Source organism: Lacerta agilis, chromosome 6, assembly GCF_009819535.1.
Source record: "Lacerta agilis isolate rLacAgi1 chromosome 6, rLacAgi1.pri, whole genome shotgun sequence".
Taxonomy (NCBI): domain Eukaryota; kingdom Metazoa; phylum Chordata; class Lepidosauria; order Squamata; family Lacertidae; genus Lacerta; species Lacerta agilis.
In genome coordinates this window covers 32,418,753-32,434,975 of record NC_046317.1, presented here as the reverse complement: position 1 = coordinate 32,434,975, position 16,223 = coordinate 32,418,753, and the positions used below count along the sequence as shown (strand labels likewise).

Below are 16,223 nucleotides of genomic sequence, written 5' to 3'. Positions count from 1 at the left end.
TCCCTAGGTAGCAAGACCAGGTCAAGAATGATGGCAGTTGTAGTCTGAAAACAGCTGGAGACTCAACATTGCTCTAGAGTAGCCAAGAAACAGAACCCCTGACTACAGCAATTCATGCCTTGGTTGCATTTGGAGTGGACTACTGCCATGCATTCTATATGGGGCTACCTTTGGGGAGTGTTCAGAACAGCTGTCTAATGTTGCCATTCCATTGTTGACTGGAGTGTCAGTCACACCAAGCATTTTATACCAATTTTACAACAGCTGCCAGACCCAATCCAAAGTTCTGGTATTTACCTTTTAACACAAGAGATACAACTATTCATTAGGTGGGTGGTTGTAAAATGAAACCATTCTCAAAGGTTGGGAATTTTCAGGCAGGAGTTCTTGCTTTCCTTATCTAATCAAGTGATCCAGTGCTTTTGGGGGGGGGCTTCCTCCCTTGTTTTTTCCGCTTTTAATAATCAACTGCATGGACAATTCTAAGAAGAAGAAGAAGAAGAAGAAGAAGAAGAAGAAGAAGAAGAAGAAGAAGAAGAAAGAGAAGAGTTTGGATTTGATATCTTGCTTTATCACTACCTGAAAGAGTCTGAAAGTGGCTAACATTCTCTTTTCCCTTCCTCCCCCACAACAAACACTCTGTGAAGTGAGTGGGGCTGAGAGACTTCAAAGAAGTGTGACTAGCCCAAGGTCACCCAGCAGCTGCATGTGGAGGAGCGGAGACACAAACCCAGTTCACCAGATTACATGTCTACCACTCTTAACCACTACACCACACTGGCTCTGTGTGAAGAATCTCCTTAAGATCTGCATAAATTTCTGAGAATACCTGGAGGCAAATGCCTAAAGAGGGCTTATGGTTCTCTCTGTTCAAGTCAAGCCCTGTTTTGAAAATAAAAAACAAAATAATTGCAATCCATGTTTTCTGCACTCCAAATGTTGTTGGACTAAAACACCCATCTGCCTTAGTCAGCATAGCCTGTGGCCAGACATGATGGGAATTGTAGTCCAGACAGCATGGTGTGGTGGAGGTGGTGCTCACCTGATCTTTCAACAGCTTAGTTACTGCTGCTTACTAGGAAGGCATGGTGGTGAGGCAATGAAGAGGTTGACACAAGGCAAACATATCAGCAAAGCCAATTTGGTGCTCCTGCCAATGTGTTTGAACTGCCCCTCTCCTTCCTGGTAAGCAGCAATGGCACCAGTTGTTTGGAGGTCAGGTGGTGCTCAGCTGACCATGCACCTCTACCCCACCACACTGCTTGTTACTGGTCCAAACTCACTGACTATCCCTGGATTATGATCTTGCCTATGGAAGCAAATGCTGCAGTGAATTAAAGGACTCTGTAATAAATTCATGGAGCTCTTTGCCCTAGCACTGTGCCGAGCATGCTGTCCTTTCTACATGTCAATATGGTACATTCTAAAAACTAGTTATCAGATCATCAAAGGCCATTCAAACAATTTCCTCTTTTGTTCTGTTCTTCTCCCTTTCATTTGCCCAAATGGTTGTGACATTATCAAAATTTGCTGTTCTCAGAAAAGCAGATGCTGAACATTTTATGTGGTATAATAGTGTACAAAATGGAGGTAAATAATGGAGATGTCTGGCAAGTAAATCATTTTTGACCTGAGGAGTTTTAAAGCTAGTTTTAACTAATATGCATAGTTGTGCAATACAATAGATACATTGCAGGAAGGAAATAAAAAAGGTGGATGTAAATATATTGAATTAAAAGGGCCATGGCTTTATTCAAGGAAGAGAAGGACACCAACTTTTAATGAATTTGTGGCCCAATCAGTCTGATTGTGAAACACAGGTGATGAATTTGGGTAGGGACATTCCAATCATTTTTGTGATTGGTGTGCCAAAGGGATTAAGAAAGAAAAAGCTCATTCCAAGCTGATATAAGGCACTTCTTTCACCTCTAGTTTTTCTCCCATAAGAAGGTATCAATGTAGCTTGCCAGTCATTCCATTAATTTCAAAATCTCAAGTTGTATATTTCCTAAATAACTATTACACCCTTCCTCAACAAATAATCTCCCCAATGAACATAAGGTCTTTCAAAGCTTTACCCAGATGCTTAATTACTGGGTGCTCCACTTTACAAAAGCCCAGCTCGTATTATATGCCTTTAATCTGGCAAGGTTCACACTTCTTTACAATGCCCTTTTATACTCAAGCTATCCTAAACCTTCTAATCAACAAATTAAGGAGCCTAACTTTCCTCTAGACTTTTTATCATCATTTCAAGGATTGCTTCTTTGCAAAGATCATTCTCACTATCATGGTTTGCAAGTACCTGGAGAAATTACTTCTGCTTTGCCTTTTGGTGGAGCAGCACATTGTGAGCCAAAGCGATGGATACAATCCACTGATCACCTTAGATCACCACTAATAGCTCATTTCCATATACATTTTCTAGATTGTGCCCACAGATCCACATTCTCAACAGAAATATCTAAAAGAAAAGAATGGATAAAACATGTATTCTTCCTCTAAACCCAACTGCAAGCAGACCAGCTTCTCTTTTCATGATAGCATCCTCTACAGTTCCATAAGGCACAAATATGCCTTATATACAGTAGATCTTCACTTGACTGTCCAGAAGTCCCTACGAATGCATTTACTACCCTTAAGTGGTGAACCGAATTGCATCCTGCCATGGCAGGCAAGGAACCAGATCACCACTCAGATAGTGGTACTGTGATGCTTCGGGCCTCCACCATCTCAGGGAGCCCAGCAGCACCCTTGGTTGGCTCTGGTGGGCAATGCCTGGCCACCAGCCAAGATGAAACCTATGCCTGGGTTATAAAAGGAAGTCTTAAGACTGAGGTGGCTCCAGTACTTCTGGACATCAGTTTGCCACTGGTTGACAGAGCTAGGAAGGTATTTTACCAACAGTCCAATGTGGGCCCCTGCCTGTAGGGATATTGCCTTTCTCTCAGCAAGAGTATATTATTGGTATCTGTCATAACTTGGTGAGGGAAGGCTTTGGGAAGGATCCTTATCTGTAAAGACCCAAACATAATCTTCAGTGAGGCCTAGCTTGGGGTGCCTGGTGGCCCAACGCCACACAACCAGGTCCCTGTGGGAGACTCCATACCATTGTCTCATAGCAACTCTTTAGGTTGCCATGCAGATGGGCTGGGTGAAAAATTGGACCAACAGGTTGGCTACCTGGGGAAAATCAGATGCGCCAGCCTCTCCAGAGGATTGTGGGCTCTAAATATGGAGGAGGCCAGCCCCCTTAAAAAATAAATTTGGGCCGAAACTGCATCGGCCCTTAGGAGTTGGTGCCTATGGGGACAATGGATTGTTTCCCCATGCTATGATTTCACCCATACAGAGCCTCTTTCGGTTCTTTCTCCTGCCTGCCTGTCTCTCTCCCTGGTGCACAAATGCTTATCTGTTACTGAAGTAATGCAATGTTCTTAAAATAAATGGAAAGCCCAAACTAGATAATTTGGAAGGTGATTTGTTTTTAAGAGACTGAAAACAACCAAACTACTGCATTTTTATCCAAAAACCGTATGCCCATCTGTAATTACAGAAATACCTGAGATTACTATAATTGAAAAAAATGATAACATTTGCCTATCTTCTCCCAGATTGCTTATTTACAGCATGTGACAACTGTTTCTGTTGAGCAATTTTCTCATTTCCTTTTCACATAGACTTATGAATATCAACAAGCATGCACATAGAAAAATATTGTTGGTTGGATTTATTTTTTAAAAGGTCTAAATTAAACAGGTTGATTATAGCCACTTCATGTAATGGTAATGAATAATGTGAAGTTGGAAGTGAGGAAAGTGGGAAAATTGCATATTCTTAGGCACATATTTTCAACAAAGTCTGTGAGATATGTAGGTTGAAGCATGAATTGTCAGCACCATCATGATTATGGCCAAAAGTAATTTTGCAAGGGCTGTGATGAATATTCTCCCATTTAAATTTCTGGATACAAAATAACTCTTTGAATTGCCAAGAAATCATTGTAAGAAAAGAGCACTATTCCTAAAGAAAAATGTTCTAAAAACAATATCAGATTTCTTTAAAAGTTACTTGCATAATTTATTTCCAACATATTCAGCATAGATTTATGTTCCCAGGGAGACTTATCAGAGTAGTAAGAAGCAAAAAGAACAATTTAAAACAATAATAATATTTATAGCATACCAACCAATACAGAAAATTTAAACAACCAACCAAACCAAACCAAACCATGTCAGGTCACGGCACATGGGGTAATGCCAGCCCGCAATGGCACCCACCAGAGATGGTGAGTGGACTTATGGGTATAGAGACTAAACCAATAAAAAATAAAAAGCATATATTTATTAATCACAACTTCAAAACTCCGTAGAGCCTTTTGTGTCCTAATAGAGACCAGAAGCATCTTTAGACAATTCAAAAGGAAAAAACTGGGCAAAATTGATCAATCAAAATAATGCATAAGGTGCTTGAAATGGTTGGGTATTCTAATTTCTCTTTGAAACAGTGGCTTTCATGTGTTGGACTATGCACAGCATAAGAGATGCATCAAAATAGCTTTCTGACTCACTGTGGCCAAGCTCATTAATATTATAATTGTTCACAATTTGATACACAGGTCTAGAAAATGTTAATCAATGAACTCCAGATGACCTGTTTCAGATCTTGTCCTTACTTGATAGAAAATGATCTGATTCTTTATTTATTCGGTGAGCAAGCAAATTATATTGTTATGATTCTCTGTAACCAAACAGGTCTCCTGGAATAATCCAGTCTTTTTATGCATTATCCCATGAGTCAGCCAAACATTTAGCTCTTTAGTATAGAAACATTTACATTTATCACACAATCTTTTTTATTTTCGGTAGTTCCCTGGATATTTTAGAATGTTCCTTTTTGAAACCTGCATTTGCCGCTAACAGTTCCATCTGTGTTGACTGAATAAATTGCTCCAGAGTCCCCACAGTACAACTGTTTTTGTCATTCTTCTAAAAGCTACTGTTCCATTATTTTTGAACACGGCTCCTCAGCGCTTAAAACAGAAAGCGTTTAAAGCAGAAAATAAATAACATTAACAATATATTATTGTTCTATGATTCACACCATCTTGCTGTTATGGCATGAATCATATGCCCATTAGTATCCAACAACATAATACCCTCTTTTCAAGTGCCCACAGACATCACCTCAAACACTGAAATGAATCGGGGGGAGTTCCATGGGTAGGTTTGAGTTCTATGCAATTTGGCACTCAAGCCAATGAAACTGATTCAACATCGGTGAAGCACTGCAGTCTATAAATGTTGTACACCAAGCACATAAATCATTCCTAAGGGCTTTAAAACATAAGAATTGTATCTTCCCTGACCCCCCAATAAAAAAATCACTACAAATTTGACAGGTACAGAAACTCCTCCCTGAACAGAATAATAAAATAAAGTTGATACCGTACAAAATATTTTCTATGAAAGGAACTTGGTTGTTCACTTGGGAGATGTTGGAGATTTTTTTTTGGTCCAACCTCAGTTGATATGACTGTTCTTGAGGCACATGACAAAACAAAATCGCTGCCACTTGATTGTATGGGTGACAGTGCCTTATGAAACATGCATTCAGTATCTCTCTGCATTGTGATAATATTTCCCCTGTCCCCAGCAGAAGTGTGGGGGCATATATCTCTGTCAAAGTTTTTGATTCCATGAGTCAGCCAAACAGAAACAACCTGTCCTAATCAATTTTAAGTTAGAAACACTTGAAAATTATGAATATTACTGCGAGGCCCAGGCAAGAGGTATGGGCTAAAAGTTACAACTTAAATCCTGACATTTGTTGCTCCATTTATTTCGTTCAATGGGATTTCAGCTGGGTAAAGTCTTGTTTTAAATCCGGGGTGGGGTGGGGAGATGACTAACAGGAAACTTAGATAATGGTTTGTTCAAGGTCTTTTATCACTGAGAAAATCAAATGCAAATCTTCCTCTATAACAGCAAAACCATGATTTATTTAACAGAATATTTCTGGCCACAATAAGACTGCACATTTCAAGGATACCAAGTCCAGAAAACAATTACTTAAGTCCAAATTGGCATTGAAAAGAGAAGTGAACATGTTTCTTCTGTGTTAATTCATTCTGAAAATTGTTATTTTAGCATCCATGAATGTTTTAAAATATACTAAAAAGTAACATTGGTAGTAATTGGAATAAGAATGGTAAGAATCAATTTACTAAAGATGCACAGTATACTTTTCATCTTAATAACAGACACAAATGGAATATCTCTCATTGAACTAACTTATACAAAAAAACACTTCATGAAATGAGCCAATTAGGAAAGGTCACTAATTATTTTCTACTAATACTGCTACTTGATTTTCTAGCATTTTATTTCAACTCTTTTCCCTATTTCAGTACATCACAGAGAAACCTCCTCCTAATCAATTTCAAGTTAGAAACACTTGAAAATTATGAATATTACTGCTAGGCCCAGTTTCATCATCTATAGAATCACTAAGGATAACTAAATATTAACACAGATATCTAGGGAATATGGTATAGAATACTGAATACAAATATAATGCTAAACTGTGGACTTACACTTCTCATTTCTACTGTTATTAACATGAAACTAAGCAACTAAGCTTCACAGCTTCTCTGACTCATTGTATGTGGCCTTAATTAGATGTAATTGAGTTTTTTGTTTCTCATATAACATGCTGGATTTAGTGGAAATACTTGCCACCTTTCAAGTTTCTTGTCTTCACGCTGTAGAAAATCCTTTTGTTCCTAAGTTAATGCAGGCTCTACTTTATTAACTGTTTTAATATGTTCATCTTCTAGCAGAATTAAAGTGTAAAAAGAAAAGAAAGTCAGTTGCCTCAAATTAGCAACCATGTAGTATTTTTTTCTTTTTTAACAAAGGAAATTGTCATTTGAAATCTCTTTGTTGTAGATAATAAATGTTCTCTTGCAGTAAGAAATGGAAAAGTAATTTCAACTTACAAAAATAAAAATTTACAAAGCACACCAACACAGTTCTTATAGAGGCTCTATGGGCAATTAGAGTACAGCAAAGAACTCCCAACACAATAGTAAATACAGACAACAATGTACATAAAAAGAACAAGATTTAATCCGCGTATTTATTATTGTATATTTAAAATTTTACACCCCACTTTCCTCATGAAAGAAAGTGAAGGTGACTTTCACCAGTACCCTTGCTACATTGATTAGTTTCCCCAAAGTTAGTGTACAATCAGCTGAGCTTGAACATTGGACAGGGTATAAAGAATCTTGGTCTGATTTGGTATGAGAGGTGTTTCTACTTTTTCCCCTACCAAGTATCATAGTGGAAAAATGTGGATCTTATATGCTGAGTACAGCAGCCGCACCTGATCTTCTGCAAACAGCCCATGCCCCAAAACTTCTCAAGAAAACTTAAGAAATGCCTTTACCTGGCAGTATGCAGCACAGAAATCCCTGACATAGAGACAGCCAGAGAAAAGTGGAATAGAGAAGTATATACCCATGTAACACCTGCAGAATTGAAAAACGATCTAAGTAACATTAAAACAGCCACCTGTGCCATCAGACTGAGTCTAATCCAACAGTAAATACTTCACTGAGCTTACTGGATACCAGCATACCTTAAGGACCTGGGCATTATACCCATGGGCAGCTTTTGGAAATGCAGTCAACCACAGGCAGACCCAAACGACCTACGGCATTCAAACCCGTCTGAAAGGAAATGCAAACAGTCAATCTGGTCCTAAACAAATCCCTGTCAATAAACAATACAATTGTAATAATTGACCACACACATTGTGGGAGGGCAGAAAAGGCAGTTCCACCAGGTCATGTTCATAGCTTCCAATAGATCTATAACAACGTTTTGAAGCTTTTTGTGGAGTAATCTCCTGGACCAAAAGAAGTGAGTGGCTAATGGAGTGCTTCCACTAGCACAAGGTTTTCTACCTGTGCATCTGAACTGCTCCCTCTCTTTCTCCCGCGTCCCCTTGCTTCCAAACTGTTCTAGAAAGTTGGGGCAACTCCCAGAACAGATTAAGCAGGTACTCCGTTAAAGTGGTCCAAAAGGGATGACTCTGTCTGAAAGTCCACACAGGGGCCAATGAGCCAAAACACCTCTGCTGCTGGCAGCCTGTGTGGGGTCGTTGCACCCGGTCCATGCTGGCGTTGACTCCCCAGCACAGGGCCGACCCCACTAGGTTCCTATCAGCCAGCATGTGGGCTTTCTGATGCTGGATACATGCCCAATGCCTTAGCCAAACCTACTGACATCTGTAATCAATAACATTGTGGCCCAATTTCAATCCATTACCCATCTCCTATGTTCATTTCCATGTTCTACCCCACACCGGACTGTGGTCGTCATGTGCCCATGACAGCAATAGTCAGCAAAAATTAGTGGATTTAAACCCCTAGTAGATTTATGTCCACACACCAACCTGTTTTAATAATCGTTCTATGAGGCTGCCTCAATGATGCCACATTACTGCTGACCAAAAAGCTATAGCTCAACAATAGTAGAATTCCCTCTTCCTCAGAACAGGTGTGATCTTTATGAATGCACAATAAAAAGGATGTCTCAGAGTTAACTAAAATATTTAAGTGATTGATTATGATTGGTATGGGGGAAAGAGGGAATTATTTTGCCACTTGTGTAATGAAACCTGGCCAATGTTCTTGTTTTCTTGATTTGCCAGTTCTAATCATAATAGGCTGATAGTAGACATAGCTGTAAAAACCACAGATTGAATGCAATATATTTGTTCAATTCAGCTACTACTTAAATAATACATATATATGTCTTCTTTATATGTTATTTAGAACTCTTTGTTTTTATTTGCTTTAATTCCCAGTGGCATCCCAATGTAATACACACACACACACACACACACACAAACTGGAATTTTTGAGAGGTGGCTGTTTATTTGTTTGCTTTTTTTTACTGATTTGGAATCACAATTATAGTTTCAGTCAGGTGATGTTTACAAGCCTTAATTACAGCATAGACTTGAGTCAAGACTGATTCCCCCATCTTCCTGAGAATCTCTGTGTTCTCTGAAAATCTGCTTTGAAGGGTTGGGGGACCCTCCAGAAAAAAAATGTGAGGGTTGGCATGGGGTATTTGCTGGGGGAAGGGATAATCAATTAAAATCAACTCCCCTTTTTTCCACTTGTCAAACCTCAACTGAGTGAAAAACCTCAACTTCCATTTGTGAAAGAGCAATTCTTTTTTACTGGAAGGCATAGAATTGCTGTAAGTCAGTCAGTCAGTAAGTAAAGATTCAAGGAACCAATAGAACCTCTGAGTCTAGCCTATGTCCATTTGGACCATAAGGCTATCAATGGCTACTAGCCACGAAGTCTGTTTTCTACCTCCAGTGGCAGAGACAGTATGCATCTGAATAACAGCTGTTGGGAATCACAAATTGGGAGAGCACTGCTGCACCCAGGTCCTGCTTTTGGAATTCCCATATGAGACCCCAAATTCAGCCATATAAGTATGCAGACATTTGTAAGGTTTCTGTTACATATAATGCCAAGTTTCCTTTTTTTTTTTTTTTTTGCTTTCATGAAAAACATACGCCACTTTTATTGTTTTAAAACAATCAGTTAATTAGGGATTCTTTTTACAAAACAGGAATGCAAGCAGTATTATATTATTGATCTACCTTCTGTTTTTTGTGTATCTACCACAGCCTGTAAACTAGGAGAGAATGCTTGCCTTAAGCACTTTTAAAACTATATCTGAATGTCTGTCATGCTCTATGACTATAGTCTAACAATAGATTTCCAGTGGGTGCACAAATCCAAATCACAGTATTTTGTAATATTCAACAATAGTCTGCACTACACAGTCTTCATTTCCCCACAATAATTACGAACTGCACATAAAATATGGCTAGATGTGGCAATAGTTTTTTTGAAAATATAAGAGGACAAACGTGTTGTGCTAGATCAGAGTGAAGACCCATCCAGTCCAACATCCTGTTCTCACTGTGCCCGGCCAAATGGAAACGGGAAGCTTGCAAGCAGCACCTTAATTTGGCAGTCCTTTTGCTGCTTGTGTTTCACAGCAGCTGGTATTCAGAGACATACTGCCTCCAGCCCCTAGTGGCACAACACAGCCATCATGGCTAATTGCCATGGATAGCCTTACTCTCCATGAATTTTTCTATTCCTCTCTCAAACCAGGCAAGCTGATGACCATCAGTACATCTCATGAGAGAGAATTGCATGGTTCTAACTCAGGCATAGGCAAACTCCTGCCCTCCAGATGTTTGGGACTAAAATTCCCATCATCCCTACCTAACAGGACCAGTGGTCAGGGATAATGGGAATTGTAGTCCCAAACATCTGGAGGGCCGGAGTTTGCCTATGCCTGTTCTAACTACATGGTCTTTGAAGAAACACCTTTCTTTAGGCAGTCCTGCATCTTCCAACATGCAGCTCCATCAGTGGCTCCAGGTTCTACAATTATGAGAGCGGGAGAAAACCTTATCTCTATCCACTTTCTCCATTCCATGCATCATTTTACAAATATTGTGTTCCGCCTTAGGCATCTTTCCCCCTTTAAAGCCCCAATGTTTTAACCTTTTCTCACAGGGAAGTTGATTCAGCCCCTTGACCATCTTGCTTGCCCTTTTCTGAAACTTCTCCAGATCTTTAGTATCCTTTTTGAGAATATTCACAGTGTTCCAAGTGTGGTCACACCATAGATTTGTGTAATAGCATTATGATATCAGCAGTTTTATTTCCATGGAATTCACCTTTATGTGGGGGCTGCCACACACTGCATTGACATCTTCATTGAGCTAGGCACTGTGACTTCAAGTTCTGGTTCCTGATTAGTCACTACCAGTTCAGATCCCATTAGCATACATATGAAGTTTTGGAGGGTTCCGCCCACCCTTTCACAATAATATCTGATAAAATAGGTTAATGAATTTTTAAACCCGTATATCAATACATCACATGCATTCCATATGCAAGAAAACAACATTATGAATATTTATTCAAGCTCGTCATCCTTGCATTTGAGGCTCATCTGATCAAATCTCTTGATCACATGGTGTTTTTTCATTTCTTGAATATAGCTAGCATAGTGAACTTATGTGCATATTAAGCTGCTTTTATGTGGAGTGAGACCAACTGCCTATTTCAACTGGCAAACAGCCTTCCAAGGTTATGCAAGTTGTCGCAGCGCTGAAATTTGACATCCTGTTAATTGGAGATGCTGGGGATTGAACGTGAGATCTTGTGTATGCAAATCATGTACTCACCACTGAGCTGTGGCCCTTTGTTCAGTTCTCTAGTTTCTATTAATATTTTCCCCAATTATATAAATTCCTCTTGGCCAATCTACTATAAAACAATCTGCTTTCTGCTGTCCTTTGCTTGGAAATGTTCACCATTTTCTTCATTTTTAAGCTGTAAATTTCCACACTGCATTAACTTTCACCCAACACTATCTTCAGTGGAGATTATACATGTTTTGCAATGCTTTTCATTTAGTCATAGTTAATTTTGCCTGTCAGTCAATGATCTTCATGTAGAATTTCAAGCTAATTCTTGAAGTTCACTAGAAAATGTTCATTTGTTGTCGTCTCTCCCTTTCTCTCTCCTCATTGCTGCCAGCATTTCTGAATCATCATCAGTTGCAACAACATTGATCAGTACTGCCTGCCTCTCAAAATGTCAAACATTTATGTTTATGGTTTTTGTCCAGATGAAATTTTCAGGGTTTGTGAAGGAAATCCCTCTCCAATTATTTTTGATGTTGACTGAAAGTGAACAATGGCTAATTAGCAGCTAGCATGGCAAGAAGAAATGTTCATCATTGAGAGGTAGTTGGGTATGGTATGATGAACTAGTGGGAAATGGAAGTTCTGCCAATGATGTCAGCAAAACAAAATCAAAACTGGGACCAAGATAGGCTCTTTAAACACAAACTCATTTCTAAGGCTGTAATTTTCCCCTGTCATCACTGATTCCTTCTTTCTCATGAAAGCCGCCTAAAACAGTGTAACATAGGCCATCCATAAACATTTCTGTTTTCAAAAGTACTCCATAAATCTTCATTATTTGCACTCCAACTTCATTTGCTGACAAGGAATAAACAGCTATTAAAAACACACAGCCCTAGATTGCTACATTTTAGTTGTGCATTCAAAGTGTTGAAAGAACTCAAACATTAAAGCTAAGCAATTTACATCACCAGTGAGACAAAGCAAAATGATACAATATGTATTTCGTTTAACGTTAAAATAAACTGGCCACGATCCAGCATGAAGTCAGACACACTAAAGCCCATTCATATCTGTTATTAACTTCTTACTGGATTGTAGTACGTGTTATTTTTTTTTTGGGGGGGGGGATAAGGAAGCAAACAGATTATTATCACCATGAAATGTTTCGGGGCTGTTTTGTTGGTGTCATAGCCCATCCAAAGCAGCTTAAAATAAGAAAACACTGCACAAAAAAAGAAATCAAGGGTACAAAAATAACCAAACTCATCCAATCTCCTCAAAAACCAGGAAGCCAATAAAAGGACCTTCTGTGTTTTATTCTGTTTCTACACTGTGCACTGCTTTGGTGGCTTCATGCTGTGAAGCAGTCAATAAATTTGTATAACAAACAACAACAACAACAACAACAGAGGTGGAGAGATGAAGCCACAAAGACAACCACTGCCTGTGGAACACTTATAGAAGAAGTGAATGAAATAAATCAAAAGGGGCCCATATTAAGAACCCATCATTCCTTCTTGTTCAATCTGTGGGCTTCTTCAAGCATTAAGCCATTAAATTCCAATCATCTGGAGTGGGACCAGTCCTGCATCCACAAATTGACTGAAGGTCTGAAGAAGGAAACTTCTTGTTTTGCCAACTGGCAGGGGTTCATTTTGGACATACAAATGGGGTAAAGGGTAAATATTATTCTTAAACAGCTAAAAGCAAGCTACAAAGCATTACAGCTATGCTTACGGTCCCTGTGGTCTCTGGCAATCCCATCAGCAATAGGGGGTTATGTTAGTAGCCTTGACAATATTTATGCATTCTTGCTACAGCGAAAGATTAATTAGTCATTGGGCGGGTAGCAGTAAGACGAATGGATACTCCCTACAGCAGGTATTGCCACTGGATCCTGCCTTTATCTAGAAGATAAATCTTCTAGATAAGGCTTACCCAGCAGATTGAAGTTCCCAAGGAATCTCAGCACATACTAGCTATGGGGAAGCAAAGTGTTACGGAATACTAATAAAGAGACAGATTAAAAGTTTTAAGATTCCAGGCCCACAGGTTTTCTAGTCCTGAAATGAGCATTGCTGCATATCACCTAAATCTTCATGCAAGGTGATAGCAACCCTTGCTTCTTTGCATATACTGTATGTCTATGTTCCCATTATGGTCCTATCCTTCTGGGGAGAACTTCAGAATTCTCAATAGCATCCGCTTACATGTGCCTGCAGACATAAAATGTAGCCTTTCTGGGAAGAGAGAAGGGCAAATTATGTGGCCATTGGCCACCAACTTGGAAAATCCTTTACAGTGCTCAGGAGGGGGTAATTCATCTGATGGCACTGTGTGATTTTGTGGATCTCCACTTGTCAATACTATACCGTTCAGATTTGTTATGATCTTTGGTTGAGCAACAACCTGCAAAATGTTTCAATTGAGGATTGCTTTCTAAAGGAGTATGTTCAAACAAACAACTAACAACTTGGGTATAAATGAACTTTAGGTTGAATTAAGTTTTATAGCAAAGCTCTTTTTGTGTGTGGTAACACTGTGGTGAAATGAAAAGAAAAAGAAAAATCGCTATATTATCAGCTATGTGGCAAACCCTAAGCAAGTGTTTCTTTCAAGACACTGCTAGATTAGTTCGTTGCACAGCTGTGTCAGACACAGCATGAATGACACAGAAAACACATGAGAATTTCTACAGAAGCAGTGGGAACCCTCATTCTTTATAGTTCAAACTATACATCTTCAAAGCAGGGCAAATTTCCACACTAAAGACTACCATATTTCAAAAGTTTGCGAAGCTAGAATTTTGGTGTCAGCATCTGCCCTTGGCACTGTGGCTGCCAGGGGTAGGCCAAGTCTTTGCTGAAGATTTGTAGCATGCCATGGTTTTGTAGAAATATGTACTGATTTGGCAACAGAACCTGTTTCCACAGTTCTGATTTTTTTAGAGGATAGGTAAAGAAAGACATTATTTAAGTACTATGAAAAATATATATAGTTTTGCCCATTCTACCCATCAGGTTTTTTGTTGTTTGGTTTTTTTTTAAGAGCTGAAGTAACCTCTGCAGGTGTTAGTCCAGTGAAATTATGGTAGGAATAACAGAATAGCCCTTAAAGACCAAGGAATGATTCTGTCTTTTTTATTATTAATCGGGAGATGGAAAATTTGCATTTCACTCTGAAGATCTGATCCTGTAAGTTAAAATTAATAAAATTCTTCATCTTGTGTTACTTCTGCTCATGAAGCTTTGCTATGTGAACAACCTATACAGAAAAAGGTACCTCATCATTAGCACAGCCCTGCATTTGGTCATAGATGTTCCAACACAATATGCACAAAGGAAGAGCCGGGGGGGGGGGGAGAAAACTCACACAAATGCCTTGCTTCTAGCAAAACAGCCAACAATCAATTTAGCACAGATAATACCACAAAGAGAATATAAAAAGCACAAGGCATTTCACCACTAAGCCAATGCTGTCTGCATCTGCTGTGTGATCTTTGGGACAGAGGGAAACAGAGAAGCGCTTTCATAAAAGAAATCTACCAAGGCAGAATAGCATTTGCCCAAAGAGCAGCACAAACGGTGAGTACACAAAGACAGGAAAGAGACAACTCAGCAGTAATAGAAGTAATACTGCTCAGCATCAACTGTGTGTCTACTGGCATGACAGCAACATATATGTTGTCATTCTTGGAAAGACAGGGAGGGAGAGAGTACCCAAGCATACTTTGGGGGTGTATGTGGATACTGACCTGGGCTTGAGACAGGACTAGTAGTAGTAGGCTCAATAATTTCTACAAAAAGGGAAAAGGAAGGGGGAAAAAAGAACATTTGGATATTAATCACATATGGAAGACAAATACAAAATGAGACAGTTATCGGTCATGGTCATGCAACAGATAACGCTTATGAGGTTAACTTAGGAAACAAGGAAAATGAACAAAACCCACCAAGACTTTGGCGTTTTCTGTGAAAACCATGCAATAAGCAAAAACCGTGTTCATGGGTAACACACATCAGTTTCTTTATTCATGCATCACTAAGACAGGAGTCAAAACAAAACACTCTGAGAGACAAACTACAGCCAAACCTCCTTTGCTGACCTACCCTTGAAGTTCTCTAATAAAGTTGTCTGGTAGGTGACTGAAATCATCATACAAAATACACCTTAAAATCCATCTTTTAATGTGAATACAGATGTAATATCTGCTCACATAACGGATTTTTAAAGTTTTACTGTATTTGGGTTTTTAAAAAATGCATCTGTCCATACAAAGGTCCAAAATACCTTTCAGTGATTTATTTTAATCAAGGATTTTTTTTTAATGCATCAAATGGACAAATACGGAGACATACATTTTGGTTTAGTAAATTTGAAGGGAAAGTTTAAAAGAAGGTTCACAGCAGCTCAGCGAATCATGTAACAAGCCATTAATTTTAGATCTTCTCAATACAAGCCAGCTTTAGTTTCATTTACCGGTAATTGGTGGCATTCAATAATGTCGACACCCTCCCCGCCGTACAGTGGAAATCTGCTTGCATAACAGAATGTCAGCTTTTCTTCCCTTCCCCCTCCAGCCCCCTTGCAGCCCCACAACAAAATTGCTCTACAGGGTTCCCCAACCCTCTGGAGCAGATTTTGGGACACATGGGTGGTAGTTTCGGGGGAGAAAAGAAAACAGAATCCCTGTGTTTTCAAGGGGACACTTCCTTGCACTACATTGGGTTCCACCCACTGAATTTTATTAATGGCCAACAAACAAATCATATCAGATTTATAAATATAGAGAAAGTACAAACCAGTAGCAGTATTTCAAACCAGAATCAATATTTTCACACCAAATTCCAATTGTCCACAAACACTTTCCTTTGGAATTAAGTCACACTGATTTAGTGCAAGTTACTTTCAAGTAAGTATCCATTGGATTGTAACATACCATTTTTCACTTT

General features: G+C 39.0%; 1 protein-coding gene across 2 annotated transcripts in view; it reads right to left on the bottom strand.

Annotated features, from left to right (window-relative positions):
* NEGR1 (neuronal growth regulator 1) overlaps nt 1–16,223 on the bottom strand; it is a 434,548-nt gene that overhangs the window by 40,985 nt on the left and 377,340 nt on the right. Inside the window, exon 7 of one of the 2 annotated variants that reach the window (XM_033151809.1) lies at nt 15,026–15,067. The exons of the other annotated variant lie outside the window; for it this stretch is intronic. Coding sequence (XP_033007700.1) covers nt 15,026–15,067 — 42 coding nt within the window. The remainder of the gene's footprint in view (nt 1–15,025; nt 15,068–16,223) is intronic. 2 annotated transcript variants of the gene reach the window in all.